The sequence below is a fragment of the Callorhinus ursinus genome, unplaced genomic scaffold, assembly GCF_003265705.2.
Source record: "Callorhinus ursinus isolate GAN/ISIS: 27379988/994484 unplaced genomic scaffold, GSC_fseal_2.0 scaffold9, whole genome shotgun sequence".
Lineage (NCBI taxonomy): Eukaryota > Metazoa > Chordata > Mammalia > Carnivora > Otariidae > Callorhinus > Callorhinus ursinus.
In genome coordinates, this window is record NW_027397071.1 from 60,318,795 (window position 1) to 60,338,108 (window position 19,314).

The 19,314-nt window shown below is 41.6% G+C and overlaps 1 protein-coding gene across 2 annotated transcripts in view; it reads left to right on the forward strand.

Annotated features, from left to right (window-relative positions):
• The window catches only part of TXNDC12 (thioredoxin domain containing 12), a 31,116-nt gene extending 22,563 nt beyond the window's left edge, over positions 1 to 8,553 (forward strand). Inside the window, exons 3-7 of one of the 2 annotated variants that reach the window (XM_025871604.2) lie at positions 2,036 to 2,088; positions 2,901 to 2,974; positions 4,926 to 4,995; positions 5,707 to 5,790; positions 7,803 to 8,553. In XM_025871604.2, the coding sequence (XP_025727389.1) occupies positions 2,036 to 2,088; positions 2,901 to 2,974; positions 4,926 to 4,995; positions 5,707 to 5,790; positions 7,803 to 8,002 (481 nt within the window). In that variant the 3' untranslated portion in view covers positions 8,003 to 8,553. Of the gene's footprint in view, positions 1 to 2,035; positions 2,089 to 2,900; positions 2,975 to 4,925; positions 4,996 to 5,706; positions 5,791 to 7,696 lie in introns of both variants that reach the window. The other variant, XM_025871606.2, reaches the window with a different exon arrangement.
• Positions 8,554 to 19,314: the final 10,761 nt, after the last annotated feature.

The following is a 19,314-nucleotide window of genomic DNA, read 5'->3' on the forward strand; positions in this document are numbered from 1 at the left end:
GCCCTTGAGAAAGTAATAGTTTGGTGAAAAGTACAGACAAGTAAACATGATTATGGGATGAAAAGGGTTGGCAGTTGCAGAATGATGACAGAATGCTTTGGAACCCCAGAGGAGGAAACGGCTAACTGTTGACAGAAGGTAATTTTGAGAAGGTTTCATAGAGGGGTTAACATTCGAACTGTCACTCTAGAACATGGGTCATCAAAGGGTCAGATAGTAAATATTTTAGGCTTTGTAGGCCATAAGGTCTCTGTTGCAGCTTATTAAGTGTAGCACATTGTATCATAAGAACAGCCATATACAATAAGTATACAACTATGAGTGTGTTTTAATAAAACTACACTGGAAGGTGAATTATATTGAATTTTAATATCACAAGGTACTATTTTTTAGATTTGTTTTTCAACCATTTAAAAATGAAACTCCCAAGTCTGTTGTAGGGAGACAGGTAATTAATAGAGTTCAATGTATTAAATGCAGTGATCATCTTATACAGTGTATGGTGGTGTGATGATACAGGGGTTGGATGATGGAGAAAGCCAATGGCTGCTTACGTAGGACTCTCCTACAAGTTGGCATTTGAGCCTTGAGAGCTTAAGAGCTTCATCTGGCCAAGACTGGTTCAGGTGGATTATGTTGCTCATCATTTGAAAAAAAAAATTTTTTTTTCCTCCCTGATTACAAAAATTACATTTAATTATAGAAAAATTGGAAAGTACAGAAAAAGTATAGTTAAATCCACAATCCCATTAACTAGGGATAACTGCTATTAGGTTTTGATATGTGTCTTTCATTTCTTTTTAGGAATGAAAAAAAAAACATTTGTATCTTACAGCTCTACAGAAGCAGGCAGTGGGCTGGATCAGGTCTACAGACTATATTTTGCTGATCCCTTCTCTAGAAGGATAAATAGGAGTTTGCTTGGGAGAGGAGGGAGCAAGGCATTCTTAACTGCTCTGTAATGCATAGAGCTATTAAAAGGATGGGCTGCCTTGGTTGGTGATGTGTTTCTTGCTCATCAGGCCATCTGGACCACCTTTTGTTACACTAGATATATTGGATGTGTTATAATTACATATGATATATTAGATGATATAGAATTCCTGGGTGAAATGGAGGCTTGGACGAGGCAACCTTTAAGGCCTTTTCCAACCTCTATTCTCTGATTCAGTTAGTTGATTATTGGTTGTGGATTGCCATCCTAAATTGAAGTAGACAGTAATGGTCAGAAAGAACATTGGTTTTGGAGTCAGAATTAATGAATTAGCTAGTAAGTGGCAGAGCCTAGATTTTATGTGGTCAAATATTTAATCTCTTAGGGTCTTAGTCTACGTTTTCTCCTTTCTTTTATGAGAACATTAATAGTATATACCTTAGGATTGTTGTAAGGATTTATTTGTTTATTTTTAAAGATTTTATTTATTTATTAGAGAACACGAACAGGGAGAAGGGCAGAGGAGAGAGAAACACACTCCCTGCTGAACACCACAAAGGGCTCTATCTCAGGACCTGAGATCATGACTTAAGCGGAAGGCAGATGCTTAACTGACTGAGCCACGCAGGCACCCCATGTTTGTTCTTTAAATTTATTTTAAAGTAAGCTCTCTGCCCTACATGGGTCTTGAACTCATGACTCCAAAATCAGGAGTCACAGGTTTACTGACTGAGCCAGCCAAGCGCCCCTATTCTAATTTTTAATTTGACATACCAATGAAAAGTTCTATTAACATTTTCAATGGTTATATAACCATAACATTTAGAAGTACTGTAATTTGATGTTTTCTTCTCTTCTAGTCTTTTCTCCCTAGCTTTAAAACCCGAATTTGCAGAATTTACAGGAATGTCAGAACTTACCAATAATTGTATTACAATAATCTATATTTAATATTTAGGTTGCCTAAAAATTTTCTTAGTCTAAATCATACATGAACATCATTATACATTAACCTTTGTCTTTATAAGGTGGTCATTTTATTAGGATAGACTTAAAAGAAGTGGAATTACTAGACTGTAATTTCTTCGTTTTCTTTTTAAGTGGCTTGCCTCTGATGGTGATTATCCATAAGTCCTGGTGTGGAGCTTGCAAAGGTAAGTGCAAATAATCAAACCTCCAATGTGTTCTTAAATATTAACACTTAAAAAATATTAGCACAGACTTTGTCCCAGCACTGCTGATAGCTTTAAGGAATACCAAAGAAATATATGACATAGATTCCCTGCTCTCAAGAAGTTTGCAGTTACCTATGCAAGGGATTAGAGAGTGAAGCAATTGAGATATGGTTAGGGAGAGTATAGGATTAAGTGCTACAGTAGTCATATGGACAGTAAATACAGGAAACTGAAATATACAGAGACATGAGAAGTGATTAGGGAAGTCTTCCTGGAGGAGGTGGGAACCAAATTAGAACCCAAGGTTATTTGTGGCATATATTCTTTCTGCTGTGCCACTTTGCTACTTCCCAGTCAGGTTTTTTTCTTTTGTTGGGTATGCTACACTCAGCAGAATCCTAGTTGGAAAAGGAGTATAAAATTAGTGTAATTAGTGTACTTAATATATATATGTGTGTGATGTTACTCTGTTGTCTTTGTCTATTACTTCAATAGAAATTATTGAAATGTGGCTATAGAAAGCAAATAGAAATAATTTTTTTTCATTTGTATGCCATTTTCCATATTTTATAAATGGGATAAAAGCCAGAGAAACGAAGTCAGTCATTCCAGTGATAATACCTGTGTGAGTAAGTGGCAGAAGCATGACCAGAATTCAGGTGTCCTAATTTCTGGTTCTTAGGAGTTAAAAAAAAAAAAAAAGTTTGATTTATCTGAAGCAACTCAGCAAATTAGGGTTTGGCTATGACAATGATGTTTTCATCTATCCTAAAATCTTTTTCCCCTCCTAGCTTTAAAGCCCAAATTTGCTGAATCTACAGAAATTTCAGAACTTTCCCATAATTTTGTTATGGTGAATCTTGAGGTAAGACTTTGAGAGTTTCTCCTTTCTGCTATGATTTTAAGTCTTTGCTGTTTTAAAATTATCATCATTAATAGTGTAAAATCATATTCAGCAGAGCTGGCTTCTTGTATACAAGTGTTTTCCTCTTGACCTCTAATACTAAGCCTTGTGTCAGCTGTAGAAAGCCATCCAGCCTCCACTTGTCAGAGGAAGAAGAGTAGAAATTGGGTAAGATGCCTACATTTTAAGGTCCCCTCAATTTTAGTCTATGATTATGACATGTTTTACATCATTGTATGGATGAAGTAAAGGTATAAAAACATATGCAGGACACAGATCCCTGCAAAATGTGATGCAGTTTAGCCCCTTCTCTGTGCTGGGCTTGTATATACAATCTTCCTGTTTCTTCATTAGATATCCTTTATGTACTTGACATAGATTATAGGTCTTTTAATCTCAAGTCAGAATATCAGATCTCCGAAGGGATTTTTCGGCCCCGGGACTATATCTCCATTTTACAAAAAGAGCATCTTGGGACCGAAGGAATTAGGTGATTTAGTCAAGATCAGAGAGCCTAATAAGTGATAAGAATAGATACTGTGACCTAGTTGTGCTGCCTTTTAGGGTGTACTCTTCAAATAAGGGATGCTTGGATGCTTTATGATGAAACTTCTAGCCCTAAGTTTCTGTAAAGGTAATATTTACTTAAACATAGGACTGGAGATCTTTTGAGGACACTAATGGGAAATGTTGAGGCAGCTAAGGGTTTGTAAAGGATTGCTTATATAACTAGTGGATAGCCTGAATGCTGACACACCTCACTGAAGGCAAAATTATATTACAGTTTGAAGAAATTCCATTTAACTCCTGAAATGGGATCCACACCAAAAATGACAAAATTACTGTTGATTTCTTGTGCATAAGAACTTCTCATCACTTTCTGAGTTAGAATCACCACTCAAGAGAAACAGAAATGTCTTAACTGAGCATTCTCCAAATTTAGACATTTCTTCAAAAGGAAGCTAACTATGTGGTCATATCTCCTGGGAGGACTATAACTCCATAATTATGGCTAAAATGTCAGTCTCAATTCATTGATTCAAGAAATACTGTGTGCAAGTCAAGGATGTGGGTATTGGGAATCAGCGATGGAAAAGCAGACAAAATTCCCCGCCCTATTGAAATTACATATGGGAAAATGAATATGGGGAGACAGACAAATCAGTTAAACGAAATATGTCGGATGGTGGTAAATGCTATGGCTAAAAATGAAGGGTGGAGGGGATACTTTGCAATTTTAAATAGATGGTTAGAAAAGAAGGTGACATTTGAGCAAAGATTTGAAACAAAAAAGGGAGTAAGCCATGTGGATAATGGAGGAAGTAAGTCCTGGCAGAGGGTAAGAGCAAGTGCAAAGTCCTGAGAGAGGTGCTTGCCTGGCTTGTTTAAGGACAGTAACAGCAAGCAGGTCAGCATCATTGAAAAAGACTGAACAAGGGGTAGGACATAGAGTCAGAGAAGTGCCCAGGTGGCAGATTATGTAGGGCCTCTTAGGCCACTTGGGACTTGGGGTTTTACCCTGAATGAGAGGGGAAGCCCCTGAAAGGTTTTTTGTTTTTGTTTTTAAGATTTATTTATTTAAGGGCGCCTGGGTGGCTCAGTTGGTTAAGCGACTGCCTTCGGCTCAGGTCATGGTCCTGGAGTCCCGGAATTGAGTCCCTCATCGGGCTCCCTGCTGAGCGGGGAGTCTGCTTCTCCCTCTGACCCTCTTCCCTCTCGTGCTTTCTATCTCTCATTCTCTCTCTCTCTGAAATAAATAAATAAAATCTTTAAAATAAAAAGATGTATTTATTTGAGAGAGAGAGACAGAGACAGAGCAGGGTGAAGGGGCAGAGGGAGAGAGAGTCCCCCACCACTGAAAGGTTTTGAAGAGAAAAAGGACATGATCTGACTTAAGGTTTATACTTAATAGGATGAAGAGGAGCCCAAGGATGAAGATTTCAGCCCTGATGGGGGTTATATTCCGCGAATCCTTTTCCTGGGTAAGGTGAAATCTTAATCTGGGGATCTGTGATGTGGTAAAGAGATAAAGGAGTCAAGGTACTGACTCTAGTGACGCTATATGAGGATGGTTAAAAACAAAAACAAACAAAAGCCAGTTTCAAGAAAGTGTGGGGGAGTTCCAAATGCCAGAACTTCAAGTCTGAAGGAAAATTTTTTTCATTAACTGTTTTTGTGAGCAGTGACAGAATACTGATCACCATTATTCATTTGTGTATCAGTCATATGTCAAGCATAGTGCTAGGCACTACAGGGACAGAGATAAGCCACAATTCCTACCCTTGACCTCATAGTGCAACTGAGGCAGTGGAATACTGTAACCAGACAAATGTCTTTCCACAAACAATTTATAAAAGATGTTAAATTTAATGACAATCTAATCTTTGCTCAGCATTCCGCTGGATTCTGTGGGGGAGACAAATAGAAATGTAGGATCCCACCATCATCAAGAAGAAAGGGAACATGGCAGGAAGCGAGAACAGCATATGCCAAGGCATGGGGGACTTGAGTTCAGGGAGCTGCAAGGAATTCACTGCGATTACAGCATAAAACACAAAGGGTAGAATGGTGAGATAATGGGCTGCAAAGATAGGCAGGTCTCATTTTCTAGAGGGCCTAATGTACTATAGAGAATTTGAAATACCTTTCTGTTATCATTATTGCAATCCTTGTGCCATTTTTGTCTACAATAGATCCCAGTGGCAAGGTGCATCCTGAAATCATCAATGAGAATGGAAACCCCAGCTACAAGTATTTCTACATCAGTGCTGAACAAGGTATGGTTATGTTGAGAAAGTGGGAGAATTGCTGCTAAATTTAACTAGGATGAACCACATGCAAGGTCTATGGGAGGAAAATCATTGCTGTGTGTTAGCTGAGCATCTCCAACATGACTAGCTTTTGGCTAGAACCTGTGTAAAATATAGGAGAAAGATGAGACTGAGCCCCTTCCCTAGCTGCTTACAATGTGAATGTAATGAATGAAATGAACCAAGGGAAATTGAAGAACTGAAGCTCATGGAGATAGTCACTTGCCTATGGTCTCAAAATTAAGTGGCAGAGCTAGAATTTCAGTCCAGAACTTGACTTTTTTCCCACTGTGCTAATGCTACTCTTCCTATAAGAATTCAGAGGAGAGGGAATGCCATTAGGTGATCAAGTCTAAAAGGTTTCATCAATAGTAAGCTTTAACTGGACCTAGAAGGATAAAAATTTGTCTCTATGAACAGATATGAGGACATTTCAAGCTATGGAAGCAAGGGTGGGGAGTGTAGCCCAATGTGGAGAGTACGGCAGGCTTGCTGGAAGACATAGGGACTGGACTGAATCCTGAAGAATGAGATCTAGCCAGCAGAAGAATGCAAAAAGCATGTTCCAGGCAGAGAGAATAGCATCAGCACAAACCGGTGAAGGAAGGTTGAAATCATGTCAGGCCTTCTTGTTCTCATCCTTGAGCACAGTCATTCTAGAAGCAGGGGTTGGAATTCATGCTAAGTACTGTCCCTGTTTTCCTTCCAAAGTTCCTCCTGTCATCTATAAGAGGGGGTTGTTTGCTAAGTTGCCATGTGTCCTGCATTGCCATGCTGCCAGGTTGTTGCTCACTTTAAGTTCTGAGTCCTTGGAACTCTTATTTCTCAGAATAGGGAGAGGAGAGAGATATGGAGAGGTTATCTCCTTCCCATGGGTAAGGAGAATATCATCTTCCTTACCCAAATGCAGATCACCGGAGGCTGGTGTTAAAGGGAAATTTCCCACATGGGAAGGGCAGCTAGATTTTAGGTCCCCAACTCTTGACCCTAGAGATCCCCCTTCCCTTCAGAGTTTCATCCAACTTGCCATTGACATCATTTTTTAACACATTAGTCCAAATGTGGACACAAGACCCTTGCCTGGATCCCCCATGGCTCAGCTGACACGAAACTGGAACATCAAGCCTGGCTTTACTAAAGGCTTAGGCCCAGCAAAAGGGAAATAACAAACTCTACCACCTGGCTCTTATGAGGTTATAGGCTTGCTTTCTGAGATTTATAGGCTCTGGCTCAACCCAGCTCCTGGCCTGTCACTCTATAAAGAGCCTGTCCCCAAACAGCTGCCCTCAACGCTGAGTCGACAAGAGAGCTATCCTGAGATAGTTCAGCTCTTTTTTTTGACTGAGAACTTGGTTGCTTCTTGGTATAGTTGATGCTAGAAATGACTGCCTGCTTCCTTGAAGACCATACCCCCTCTGAGCACATACGCTCCTGTAACTTCCCCAGGAAATGAAAAATGCAGCATTCATCAAAAGACTATCATGGTAGGAGGGTGTTTTCTATTCCCTTAAAGACAAGTGAACATCTGTAGTCTGTAACAGGGATTCAGCCCTAATCCTGGAGGATAAGCCATAGTAACTAGTAGTACTTTTGTTGTATTTCATAATTTATAAATCTCTTTTATTATCCATTCATTTAATTTTTATACTAATCCTGTGTGAAGTAAGTAGCGTTACCTCATTTTATAGATGAGGAAACAAATTCAAAGAGGTAAATAATTTTCCAGGACTAAAATCCAGAACTAGATCTAGAGTCCAGATCCTGTGCTCCTGTCATATTTCTCCTATAATAAAAATCTATGTTAGTTGTCAAATGTCAGATATTAAAAACCTACCTCATACTCCCCCCCCCCCCACCAACCTTTATTTCACAGTTGTTCAGGGGATGAAGGAAGCTCAGGAGAGGCTGACGGGGGATGCCTTCAGAGAGAAACATCTTGAAGATGAGCTGTAACATGAATATATCCCTTCTTTCATCAGAGTTAGTGTTCTGGAAGGAAGGCAGCAGGGGAGGGAATATTGAGGAATCGCTCAGAACAATTAAACCAACCAGGAAACCTTGCTCCTGCCTACATGGGGAGGAGCGCTCTCACTGTGGAAGACTTCTGCTGACAGGAGCTGGTCTCCACGTTTGTGGATCCAGCGGACCACGGCAAACTTCTTCTCCTGCCCCCTCCTAGACGTCTGTTTGTCATGGAATGTAAAGAATGACAGCTTTTGACACAAAACTTGAGCCATTTGGAGGTGTACTCCTCACACTTCAATATTGGAATCTTTTTCCGTTTCCTCCCGCTTTATTCACCTTGGTGGTGAAAGGAGACCAGTAGCATCTTTTCTACAGTATTAAAATTGCAGAAATAGTTTATCATTTAAAAAAACAAACTCAAATGTAAATCAGAAATTCTACCCCCGTCGAGGAGACCAGCCTGTTTCTTCTTTTCTCCTGGGAATAATCTTGGGCTTCTTCCTGAATCCCGGCAACTTCCATTCTCTTCTCCTGCTTGGGCTTCCCTGTTTGCACGCATGTGTATGCAGGAATGGCTGTGTGTTTGGACTCAGCCCCAGCTGGAAGCATGCTTTTCCCTGTTACTATTACAGAAACAGAAACCTTCAAGCCCTAGGTGGAGCCAATTTTGTCAAGTCATCAACTGTATTTTTGTACTGAGGTTAACAAAAAAAATTTACAAATATTAATTGTTCCATTAAACTTTAATAAAACTTTCAAAGGAAATGTGTTGTGATGGCCTTTTTGTTATTGGAGAATGGAGGGAGGGATGGAGATCACTGCAGGAAGAAAACTAACCATGAAGACCTCATCTAGGACTCTTCCCACTCCTGCTCCTCCCACATTCAAATGGGCATCAGAGCTCATCTCTTCTGCTATTAAGCTGAATTCCCTCTCTCCTCATAGTCACTGTTTTGGGCAGGGCAGGCTTTTTCTATTTCTAGACAATTTATTGTGACAGCCTCTTGTGTCCAATACTCTCTCCTCCTACAATCCATCCTTGCTTCCCTCTGCTGATCTTTTAAAAATGCAAATGTGACAGCGTCACTCCCCTGCTTAAAGCCTTTCTTGCCACCTCAAGACAGTAGTATTAACAGAAGGAGATATTTGGGCCTCAGTATGTGCCAGGCACTCTTCTAAGTGTTGTGTGTACGTTATCCTGTTTCGTTTGCATTTAATCCTAACAGCCGTATGAGAAAGGTATACAACAGTCCTCATTTTACAGAAGAATTTGTGAAACCAAGGCACAGAAGAAAGTCAAGATCTTTACCGTGGCTTTTTTTTAATTTTATTTTTTTATTGTTACGTTAATCACCATACATTACATCATTAGTTTTTGATGTCGTGTTCCATGATTCATTGTTTGTGCATAACACCCAGTGCTCCATGCAGAATGTGCCCTCTTTAATACCCATCACCAGGCTAACCCATCCTCCCACCCCCCCTCCCCTTTTACCGTGGCCTTTAAGAAGCTGCCTGCTTGGGCGCCTGGGTGGCTCAGTTGGTTAAGCAACTGCCTTTGGCTCAGGTCATGATCCTGGAGTCCTGGGATCGAATCCCGCATCGGGCTCCCTGCTCAGCAGGGAGTCTGCTTCTCCCTCTGACCCTCTTCCCTCTCATGCTCTCTCTCTCAAATAAATAAATAAAATCTTTAAAAAAAAAAAGCTGCCTGCTTCTTCCCTTTCATGTCTGCATTTTGTGTTGTGGTGACACCAAATTTAACTGTTCAAGTTCCCCTTGCAACATGCTTTTTTATGCTTTTGTATCTTTGCTTGGCTTGCTTCTACTGCCCCCTCTTCCTGAGACCTTTCCTAACCTTTCTCATGTACCTACTCCGCCAAGCACATCAGTCCTGGCCCCACACTACATTATACTGTATTCTCTGCACATCTGTGGCTGTTAACCAGGTGGCCGTGCTCCCTGTGTCCCAAGCTCCCAGAACAGTGTAGCTTCAAGTGAATTGTCAACCTCTCCAGTAGGTTCCTTTCATCTCTTCTCTTTATAGTTCTGTGGGATAAGTACTGTTAGTCTCATTTATGGAATAGGAAACTATGGAGAGGGAATTGTCTTGCCCACAGTTTCTAGACTAAATAAATACTGAATTCTAACCAGGCCTCTCATACTTCAAACTCATGCTTTTTTTCCCACCACACATTGCATTCCCTCCCTTATGTTCCAAGGTGTGACTCAGAACAGGAGTTTTCAATCTGGGGTACAGACTTTATAAGAGATACATGGACACAGAAACTTTAGTGAATTGATATGCAGATCATTTTCTTAAAAGTGATTTCCCAGGGCGCCTGGGTGGCTCAGATGGTTAAGCGTCTGCCTTCAGCTCAGGTCATGATCCCAGACTCCTGGGATCGGGTCCCGCATCGGGCTCCCTGCTCCTTGGGAGCCTGCTTCTCCCTCTGCCTCTCTCTCTGTCTCTCATGAATAAATAAATAAAATCTTTAAAAAAAAAAAGTGATTTCCCAAATCAAAAACTAATGATGTAATATATGGTGATTAACATAACAATAAAAAAATTTTTAAAAAGTGATTTCCCGGGATTCCTCAAAAAATTAAACAATTACCATACGATGCACCAGTTCCACTTCCGGATATATACCCAAAAGAATTGAATGCAGAGACCTGAATAGATATTTGCACACCCATGTTCATAGTATTTTTCATGACAGCCAAAAGATGGAAGCAATTCAAGTGTCCATCCACAGATGAGTGGATAAACAAAATGTATGCGTACAATGGAATGTTGTTCAGTCTTAGGAAAGGAAATTCTGGTGCATGCTACAACATCAATGAACCTTAAAGACATTATGCTAAGTAAAACAAGTCAGTCACGAAAGGATAAATATCATATGGCTACACTCATATGAGGTACCAGTCAAATTCATAGTCAAAGTAAAATGTGGTTGCCAGGGGCTAAGGGAAGGCGGGGTGGGGAGCTAGTGTTTACAGAATTTCAGTTGAGAAAGGTGATACAATTCTGGAGATGGACAGTGGTGATGGCATAACAATGAATGTACTTAATGCCATAGAAGTATACGCTTAAAAGTGGTTATATCTTATCACGATTTAAAAAAAAAAAATTCCCCAGGGCACCTGGGGTGGCTCAGTCATTAAGCGTCTGCCTTCCGCTCAGGTCATGATCCCAGGGTCCTGGGATAGAGCCCCTCGTCGGGCTCCCTGCTCCGCAGGAAGCCTGCTTCTCCTTCTCCCACTTCCCCTGCTTGTGTCCCCTCTCTCGCTGTGTCTCTCTCTGTCAAATAAATAAAATATTTAAAAAAATAAAATGTAACATTAAAAAAAATTCCCTTCTGTCAAATAAAATCTTAAAAAAAAAAAAATTTCCCAGGGGCGCCTGGGTGGCTTAGTTGTTAAGCGTCTGCCTTCAGCTCAGGTCATGATCCCAGGGTCCTGGGATCGAGCCCCGCATGGGGCTCCCTGCTCCACAGGAAACCTGCTTCTCCCTCTCCCACTCCCCCTGCTTGTGTTCCCTCTCTCGCTGTGTCTCTCTCTGTCAAATAAATAAAATCTTAAAAAATAAAAAAATAAATATTAATGAAACAGCTAAATAAATGAATAGCTGTTTAGGTGGTGTCCTTGCCTCCATCCTTGCCCCTCTCTCCAGCTGTTCTCCACAGAGACTACTCTCTATATTAAATTCTGGTTATATCATTTCCCTGCTTGAAACTCTTTATTGTCTCTCTTCCATTATTCTCAGGATGAAATCCAAAATCAGTAATATTGTTTAAGTGGATGCTATAATTTTAGGCCCACACGTCTCTCTCCATCTTCAATGCATGTAATTCTCTCAGTCTGTCGTGAGTATTCCAGCCACAATTGTGTTCTTTCCATTTTTCAGAGTTCCTCGTGACTTTACACATGCTCTTCTCTCACTGGAGTGTCCTTCCCCATATTTTCGCCTACCTCATTCTTCAGAAATCCCACCTGAATGTTAATTTGAAAAGCCTTTCCTGATCATGCCACCAAAATGGCCTTTTCTTTTATATCCTCACTACTTTTCCTTCAAAACAATTATCACAATGTTAATTATTGGTGTGATTATTTAATGTCTGATTTCCTCATTAAAACATAAGCTCTGTGAGAATAGACTCTGTTTTGCTTATTATTTTTCTAGTGCTCGACTGCTACCATACCTGTATACCATAAATAAATAGTTGTTGAATGAAAGCATGGGCAGTGTTAATTTCCTAGGGCTGAACATTTTACTTCAGCTCTCAGTATCAACAGCAAGCCTAAGGTCCAGAAATAGTAGGAAGGAAGGGGTGATTAAATTATCTCCAAGTAAGAAGGGTGGGATGGATGGCAGGATGAGTAAGGAGTTTTCTAGATAAAGGAGGGGTATTGAAGACACGTGAGGTAGAAAAGTCCTGTGCAAAAACACTGAGGTTTAAAGTCATTCTGTGTGTCCAGAGAGCTGGGACCAAAAGCATTAGTGATGAGAGATAAAGATAGAAAAAAGATCTGATCAAGTTCGCTAAAGAGGTTGAATTTTATTCTATAGTGCAACAAACATCACTGATTTTTCCAGTTCTTTCCTTTATTTAGGTCTGTTTTGTCTCTTATCCATGGATACTTGGAAAAGTCATTTAATCTTGCTGAGTTTCAGTTTCCTTTTCTGTTGAATGGCTGATGAGAGACCTGAGAAGCTACTTCAGAGGTTCCAAGAATGACATAGGTGCTTATCAAACGTTAGTTCCCTTTGGGGGTACCTGGCTGGCTCAGTTAGTAAAGCATGTGACTCTGGATCTCCAGGTCATGAGTTCAAGCCCTACATTGGGTACGCCCAACGTAATTTTTTTTTACTTTAAAAAAATGTTAGTTCCCTTTTTTCTCCCCTATAGTCAGGTTGATTTCAGCACCATAGCTTTTGGTCAGTCCTGAGATAATGCAGTTCCCATGTAGAGCACAAGAGGGAGTATGAGACTGAACCTTTGCAAAGGGTCATTAGGCTACCTTAGCAAGCCCTGGGAGAAAGACAAATAGAGGAGACATTCTTCCAAAACTAGAAAAGCAACCTGACTTATTTTAAAGATTTTAAGTAAGTGGTAACTGTTCTTCAGGTCCCTGGACATGTATTTGAAGGGGGAAACCATCGGCAAGCATGATGGATTTAGTTATAAGAGCTATCTGATCCCTTAAAGTAGCTGGTATTTTGTAATATCCTATTATACACTACCTATTTTCCATACATTATCACTTTTTAAATTATTTATTTATTTATTTGTTTGTTTTTAAATATTTTATTTATTTATTTGACAGAGAGAGACACAGCGAGAACAGGAAACAAGCAGGGGGAGTGGGGGAGGGAGAAGCAGCCTTCCCGCCGAGCAGGGAGCCCGATGTGGGGCTCAATCCCAGGACCCTGGGATCATGATCTGAGCCGAAGGCAGACGCTTAAAGACTGAGCCACCCAGGCGCCCCGTACGTACATTATCACTTTTAATTTAACTCTCCCAAAGAGCCAGTAAAGTAATTCTCATCCCCTTTTTACAGATGAGCAACCTGTGTGATCAAGAGAAATTTAATCCCGTAACTACAATTAGTGAAAGTTGGATTTGAACCTAGTCCTCTCTGATTGCAAAGCTTATGTGCTTTTGATTATCCCACACAGGTTTATCTTAGAAAGCCTTGGGGTTCATTTTAATTCAGTTCCCTTATTTAATAGAGATGGTCCAAAAAAAGAACTGGTCAGTGGTGAATGGTAACTGATGAGACAAAGGGGGACTTTGTGCCCAGAGTGGGCTTGTGGACACAAAGACCCTGACCACAGACCATCGCTGTGCCCATGCGCATCCTGCAAGAGGGGAGGTTTTCAGTTTGGTCAGTTAGCCATAGTCTCACCCTGGGAGACTCACCTGTCCTCTCTGGCCCTTAAGTTCCTCATCTCTGGAATGAGCTGACTCCTTCTCCTCCTACGGGTCTCAACTCAAATGTCATTTCCCTCAGAGAGGCTTTCTCTATTTAATCATTCTAAAATAATCCCCTCTCCTAGTTACTTTTATTCCTCTTGTTGGAATATTTCCTCAAATGTGCTCATCACTAACTGAAATTATCTTATGTATTTTGTTTGCTTATTTGTTTGTCTCCCCTCCTAGGATTCGTAACCTTCTAATGAGCAGGGTTCTGTCTGTTTATTTGTTGATTTAAATATTTTATTTTATTTATTTAAGTAACATTTACATCCGACAAGGGGCTTGAACTCACAACCCCAAGATCAAGAGTCACCTGCAGCCAGGCACCCCCGTGGTAGGGGATTTTAAACTGGGTTTTGCGAGAGCCCTCTGCTGCTACAATGTGAAGCTTGGATTACAGGGGAAATTGGAGGCTATGGTAGCAGTAGGAGAGTGAGGAGGCTGTGGCCCTGGAAAGGAGAGAAAGGAATGGAGAGCAGTCAGGAGGTAGAATGGATCAGCTTCTGTGAGGGACTGGTAAGGTGGGTGAAGAAAGAGGGAGGGGGTGCTGGGTGGTGCCTGGGTTCTTACTATTCACCTCTTGAATGTTTCCCTGCGTGTCTCAGATTGCATTCTTGCTGACTGTGGTATGCCCTGATGCCTGATGATGGGGTAGCGTCCTCAATGTACATTTTAACCAATTTCACTTATAAACTTACGCTGGTGGGGAGAATGGCCATGCATGTTCATTTATTTTACAAATGAAGAAACTGAAGCACAGAGAAGGAAGGAATGATTAGTGCATGAGGTGGCATTTGGGATACTCATTATCTAAATCTGTTCTCACTCCTGTGGTAGACTGGTGAAAGGCAATAGATTTCTCTCTTCCCCGTATCCTCTCCATGCCCCTTTGTGATGTGACTTTGCTGTTCTTCCCAATCAGAGGTGACATTTATTTCTCCACTCCTTGGAATCTGGGCTGTGCTTGTGACTTGATTTGGCCAATAGAATAAAGTACATGGGATGTTATGCAATTTCTGAGGCTAGGCCTTAAGAGATAGCATCTTCTGCATTTACCGTCTTAGAAGGGTGCCCCGAGACCACCAGGGAAACTGGTCTAGCCTACTGGTGGATTAGAATTGGAGAATAGCCATGGCAGCCAGCCCTCAGCCAGAACCAACTGCCAGACCTGTGAGTGAGGCCATCTTAGACCTCCCGGTCCAGGGGACCTTCCAGCTGATGTCAAATAAAACCAGCAGACTAATCCATTCAGCCATCCACAGAATTATGAGAAACAATACATTATTACTGTTTTAAGCGATGAATTTTGGAGAGTGGTTTGTTACACAACCATAGGTAACTAAAACAACCTCTGTGCTCCTGTTGTCAGTAAATAGCTTCCCTGTCTACCTGGTTGTTTATGTCAGTTCCCTCTCCCTCACATCTCACATTTAATCCTTCCTAAATACATATAAAATCTCCCTACTTTTCACTTTCCCCTACCGCTAGGATATGAGTTCTGTTCCTCTTCATCTCTCACCTGGATTATCACAGCAATCTCTAATGGTGCTCCCTATTTGTTGAGTGCTATCTCCCTGCTCCCTACCTTTCCCATTCAATTTGTCATACCCACCGTGATCAGAGCATTCTTTACTATAGGCAGATGTAACCATGTTCCTCCACTGCTTAAAGCCTTTGGCTTGCAAGGTAAATTCCCAAGTCTTTAACATGATTTATGAGGCCTTAAGATCATCTGGCCCCTGCCTCTTCTCAGTCCTGTCTTCCACCAAGCCTCTCATTGAACCCTGTGTTTCTAGAGCTGCTTCACAGGTTCTGGTGACCTTCTGGCACCTGTGTAAGCTCCCTCATTGTATGAGGCAACCTCTGAAGGGGTCAGATGAAAACACTTAACCTGTCAACACACCTAAGTTCCTAGGCCGGTCATGAGAGACTCACACTGGGGTGTGGATTTGAACCTTGTAAAGATCTGAACATTCCAAATGATATCCACCCTTATGATACTACCTTTTCTAAGTGACTGATTCTCACTCAGTAAAAAGCATCAATTTTATATTTCATATAAAAACCATGAGCTGGAGAAAGCTGATTACTCTGGCAATTAGAAAAGATTTAAGGAAACTTTTTTTTTTGTAGGACTCTTCACCACAGTGGTACTCACTGAGCAACCATAATTCTGGGGTCGAATAGAAAGAGTCCTAGATTTGGAATCAGATAGACTTGGTATCTGGTTCTGCCATTTACCAGATATATACCCTTGGCAAGTCACTCGAATTTTCTGAGTTCTGTTTCCTCATTTATAAAAAGGGGATGACAATTCATACATTGCATGATTGTACTGAGGATTAAATGAGATAAAGATATGAATGAACCCATCATATGTTACAGCCTTAATGGTTATAGTTATATTTTTTATTTATTTTATTTATTTTTTTAAAGATTTTATTTTATTTATTTGAGAGAGAGAGAATGAGAGAGAGAGAGCACGAGAGGGAAGAGGGTCAGAGGGAGAAGCAGACTCCCCGCCGAGCAGGGAGCCCGATGTAGGACTCGATCCCAGGACTCCAGGATCATGACCTGAGCTGAAGGCAGTCGCTTAACCGACTGAACCACCCAGGCGCCCTATAGTTATATTTTTTAAAGATTTTATTTGTTTATTTGAGAGAGAGAGAGTGCATGAGTGGGGGAGGGGGGAGGGGCAAGGGGACAAACAGATCCAGGACCCTGAGGCCATGACCTGAGCCAAAGTCCGACGCTTAACGGACTGAGCCACCTGGGACCCCCCCTTTTTTTTTTAATTTTATTTATTTATTTGACAGAGAGAGACACAGCGAGAGAGAGAACACAAGCAGGGGGAGTGGGAGAGGGAGAAGCAGGCTTCCCACGGAGCAGGGAGCCCGATGGGGGGCTCAATCCCAGGACCCCGGGATCATGACCTGAGCTGAAGGCAGACGCTTAACGACTGAGCCACCCAGGCACCCCCACCTGGGACCCCTTAATGATTATAGTTATTAATCAATATCATCCAAGGTAAAAAGTAGACTTTTGGGGTAGAATAAGTCTTTCTTCCTGTTTTTATGTGGGCATTTAGATCTGAAAGTGAAGACAGTTAAATACAATTTGATTTGTTCTTCTCTCTGGTGGTAACCTGCTAGTTAATAGGGAGATAGCTATTGGGGGACATAATTGATACAGCTCAAGTGTCAGAAGTGGCCTCGCTGGGGCGCCTGGGTGGCTCAGTCGTTGGGCGTCTGCCTTCGCAGGTCATGATCCCAGGGTCCTGGGATCGAGCCCCGCCTCGGGCTCCCTGCTCAGCGGGAGGCCTGCTTCTCCCTCTCCCCACTCCCCCTGCTTGTGTTCCCTCTCTCACTATGTCTCTCTCTGTCAAATAAATAAATAAAATCTTAAAAAAAAAAAAAAGAAGTGGCCTCTCTGCCCCCTTAAGATCTAAATGCAATGGGCTTGAACTTCCATTTTCATATTTTACAATCCTTATAAGTTCTAAGCCTTCCTGGAAATTTTTGTAAATAATGTGAGGGCTGTGCTCTCATAGTCTCTGCCCCTAGCCTCCATTTTCAACTCAGAAAAACAAAGCCCATTGCACAATTTCCCTACTCACTCATCCTCAGTACTCCCCTCAGACAGCATTCCTGAGTTTAACAGCCTTTACTGAGGTCTCAAGAGTCACAGCAAGTGGTCACATCGTACACTTGACAACGTATCCCATTTTATGCATCCTAGAGCTTAAACACTTTTTTGTCCACCTGGTATGGGAGAGTTTCTTCTGACCTTTTACCCATGTAGCACCTACCCTTACACTGATTTTTCTACTCATCTTCTGCCTCTCCCTCCTACTTTGCCAAGTGAATTCTAAATTCTCCTCCCTTTTCTATCCAGAGCAATACAGTGTTCCTCCTTCTCTTCCCATCCTTATATATCCACACTCTTCAAGGCCCTGAGTAGGACAAAAGGGCCTTCTGTACGTTAGGGTCTATCCTTCTTAGAAGGCGCTTGTGGCTAAAAATAGCATTTGTTTTTCTGTTATAACCACAGTGTTTCCTGTTTATTGAGTGCTTACTATGTGCCTGACACTGTATCAAGTTCTTTTCAGTAGCTATCTCATTTTCTTATTTGGTCTTCATAATGACCCTGGGAGGTAGCTCTCATTATTGATATTTCTACAAATGAGCTTGATGTGTGTGTGTGTGTATTCAAAAAATTATGCAACTTGCATAGGATCATACAGCAAGCAACTGGTGGAACAAGGATTGAAAACCAGATCTAGCTGGCCCCAGTTTTGTGCTCTTTCCATTTTACTACATGGCCTTCCAGGAGGAGAAAGAGAAAGTAATCAGAAGACCTGAGGCTACATAAACACAACACCATCTGTTCTCATATTGTTTCACAACTTTAAAAGGACAGTTTTGTATGTTATCTCATTATTCCTGTGAAGAATGAATAGTTGGGGCGCCTGGGTGGCTCAGTCGTTAAGTGTCTGCCTTTGGCTCAGGTCGTGATCCCAGGGTCCTGGGATCGAGCCCCACATCGGGCTCCCTGCTTTGCAGGAAGCCTGCTTCTCCCTCTCCCACTCCCCCTGCTTGTGTTCCCTCTCTCGCTGTGTCTCTCTCTGTCAAATAAATAAATAAAATCTTAAAAAAAAGAGAATAAATCGTCGTTATCATTACACCCATTTTGACATGAGTAAACCAGGGCCTTGTGGGAGACAGGGAGTGGGAGAACAGGTAGTATAGGATATTTGATTTTGGGATCACAAAGGCACTAGTTTGGGGTTAGTAAGAAGTTCAGGGTGTGACCATGGGAGCCAGTGGCCAAAGTGATGTGAAGAGGAGACAAAGGACTGAGGGATCAGGAAACCACACAGCTACTGAAGTCAGGATGGCAGGACAGGGGCTAATGAGGCAATGCTGACTCCACCGCCTAGTTTTATGGCGTGTGGCGGGTGGGAAAGTGAGAAGCCTTCTTGCAGAGGGACTACAAGAGGAGTCCTGGAAGAGGGTCAAGTCTCAACAAGAAAAGAAGTAACCTGAAAACTCTCTGAAGAAGCAGAGGATGTAGGAGAGTTTATTGATAAAGGAACAGGGTTCTATAGGGTACAGTGGAATGGTCGGCCAGGGAGGTGGGCAGTCAGAAGGTGAGTGAAGGGGAGAGGGATGGAGAAGCTCAGAAATGTATAAGGATGAGTCTGAGAGAGAAGTTAGACAATCAGAGGGACTGTCAATTGGGCAGTTCCCCAGCTTGGGGAGACAAATTGCAGATAGGGTCATAATGGAACTTGGGGGAAAATGGTTTTGGTATCTGACTCAGACCTCTAAGATTTGAAATGGAGGAAGAGTGTGGGGAAGGATGATGATTCTAAATCAAAGCTGGCAACTACCCCTATGACCTCAGGAAGACTTAAAGTGAAGTCCATGTCAGGATGGGAGGTCAAATTGCCTCCTGTACCTGCCTCCTCTGACAGAATTGGGACTTCCTAATGATTGGCAATAACAATTTCTTACTCCAACCTACTGCTAATAATGGGAGCCAT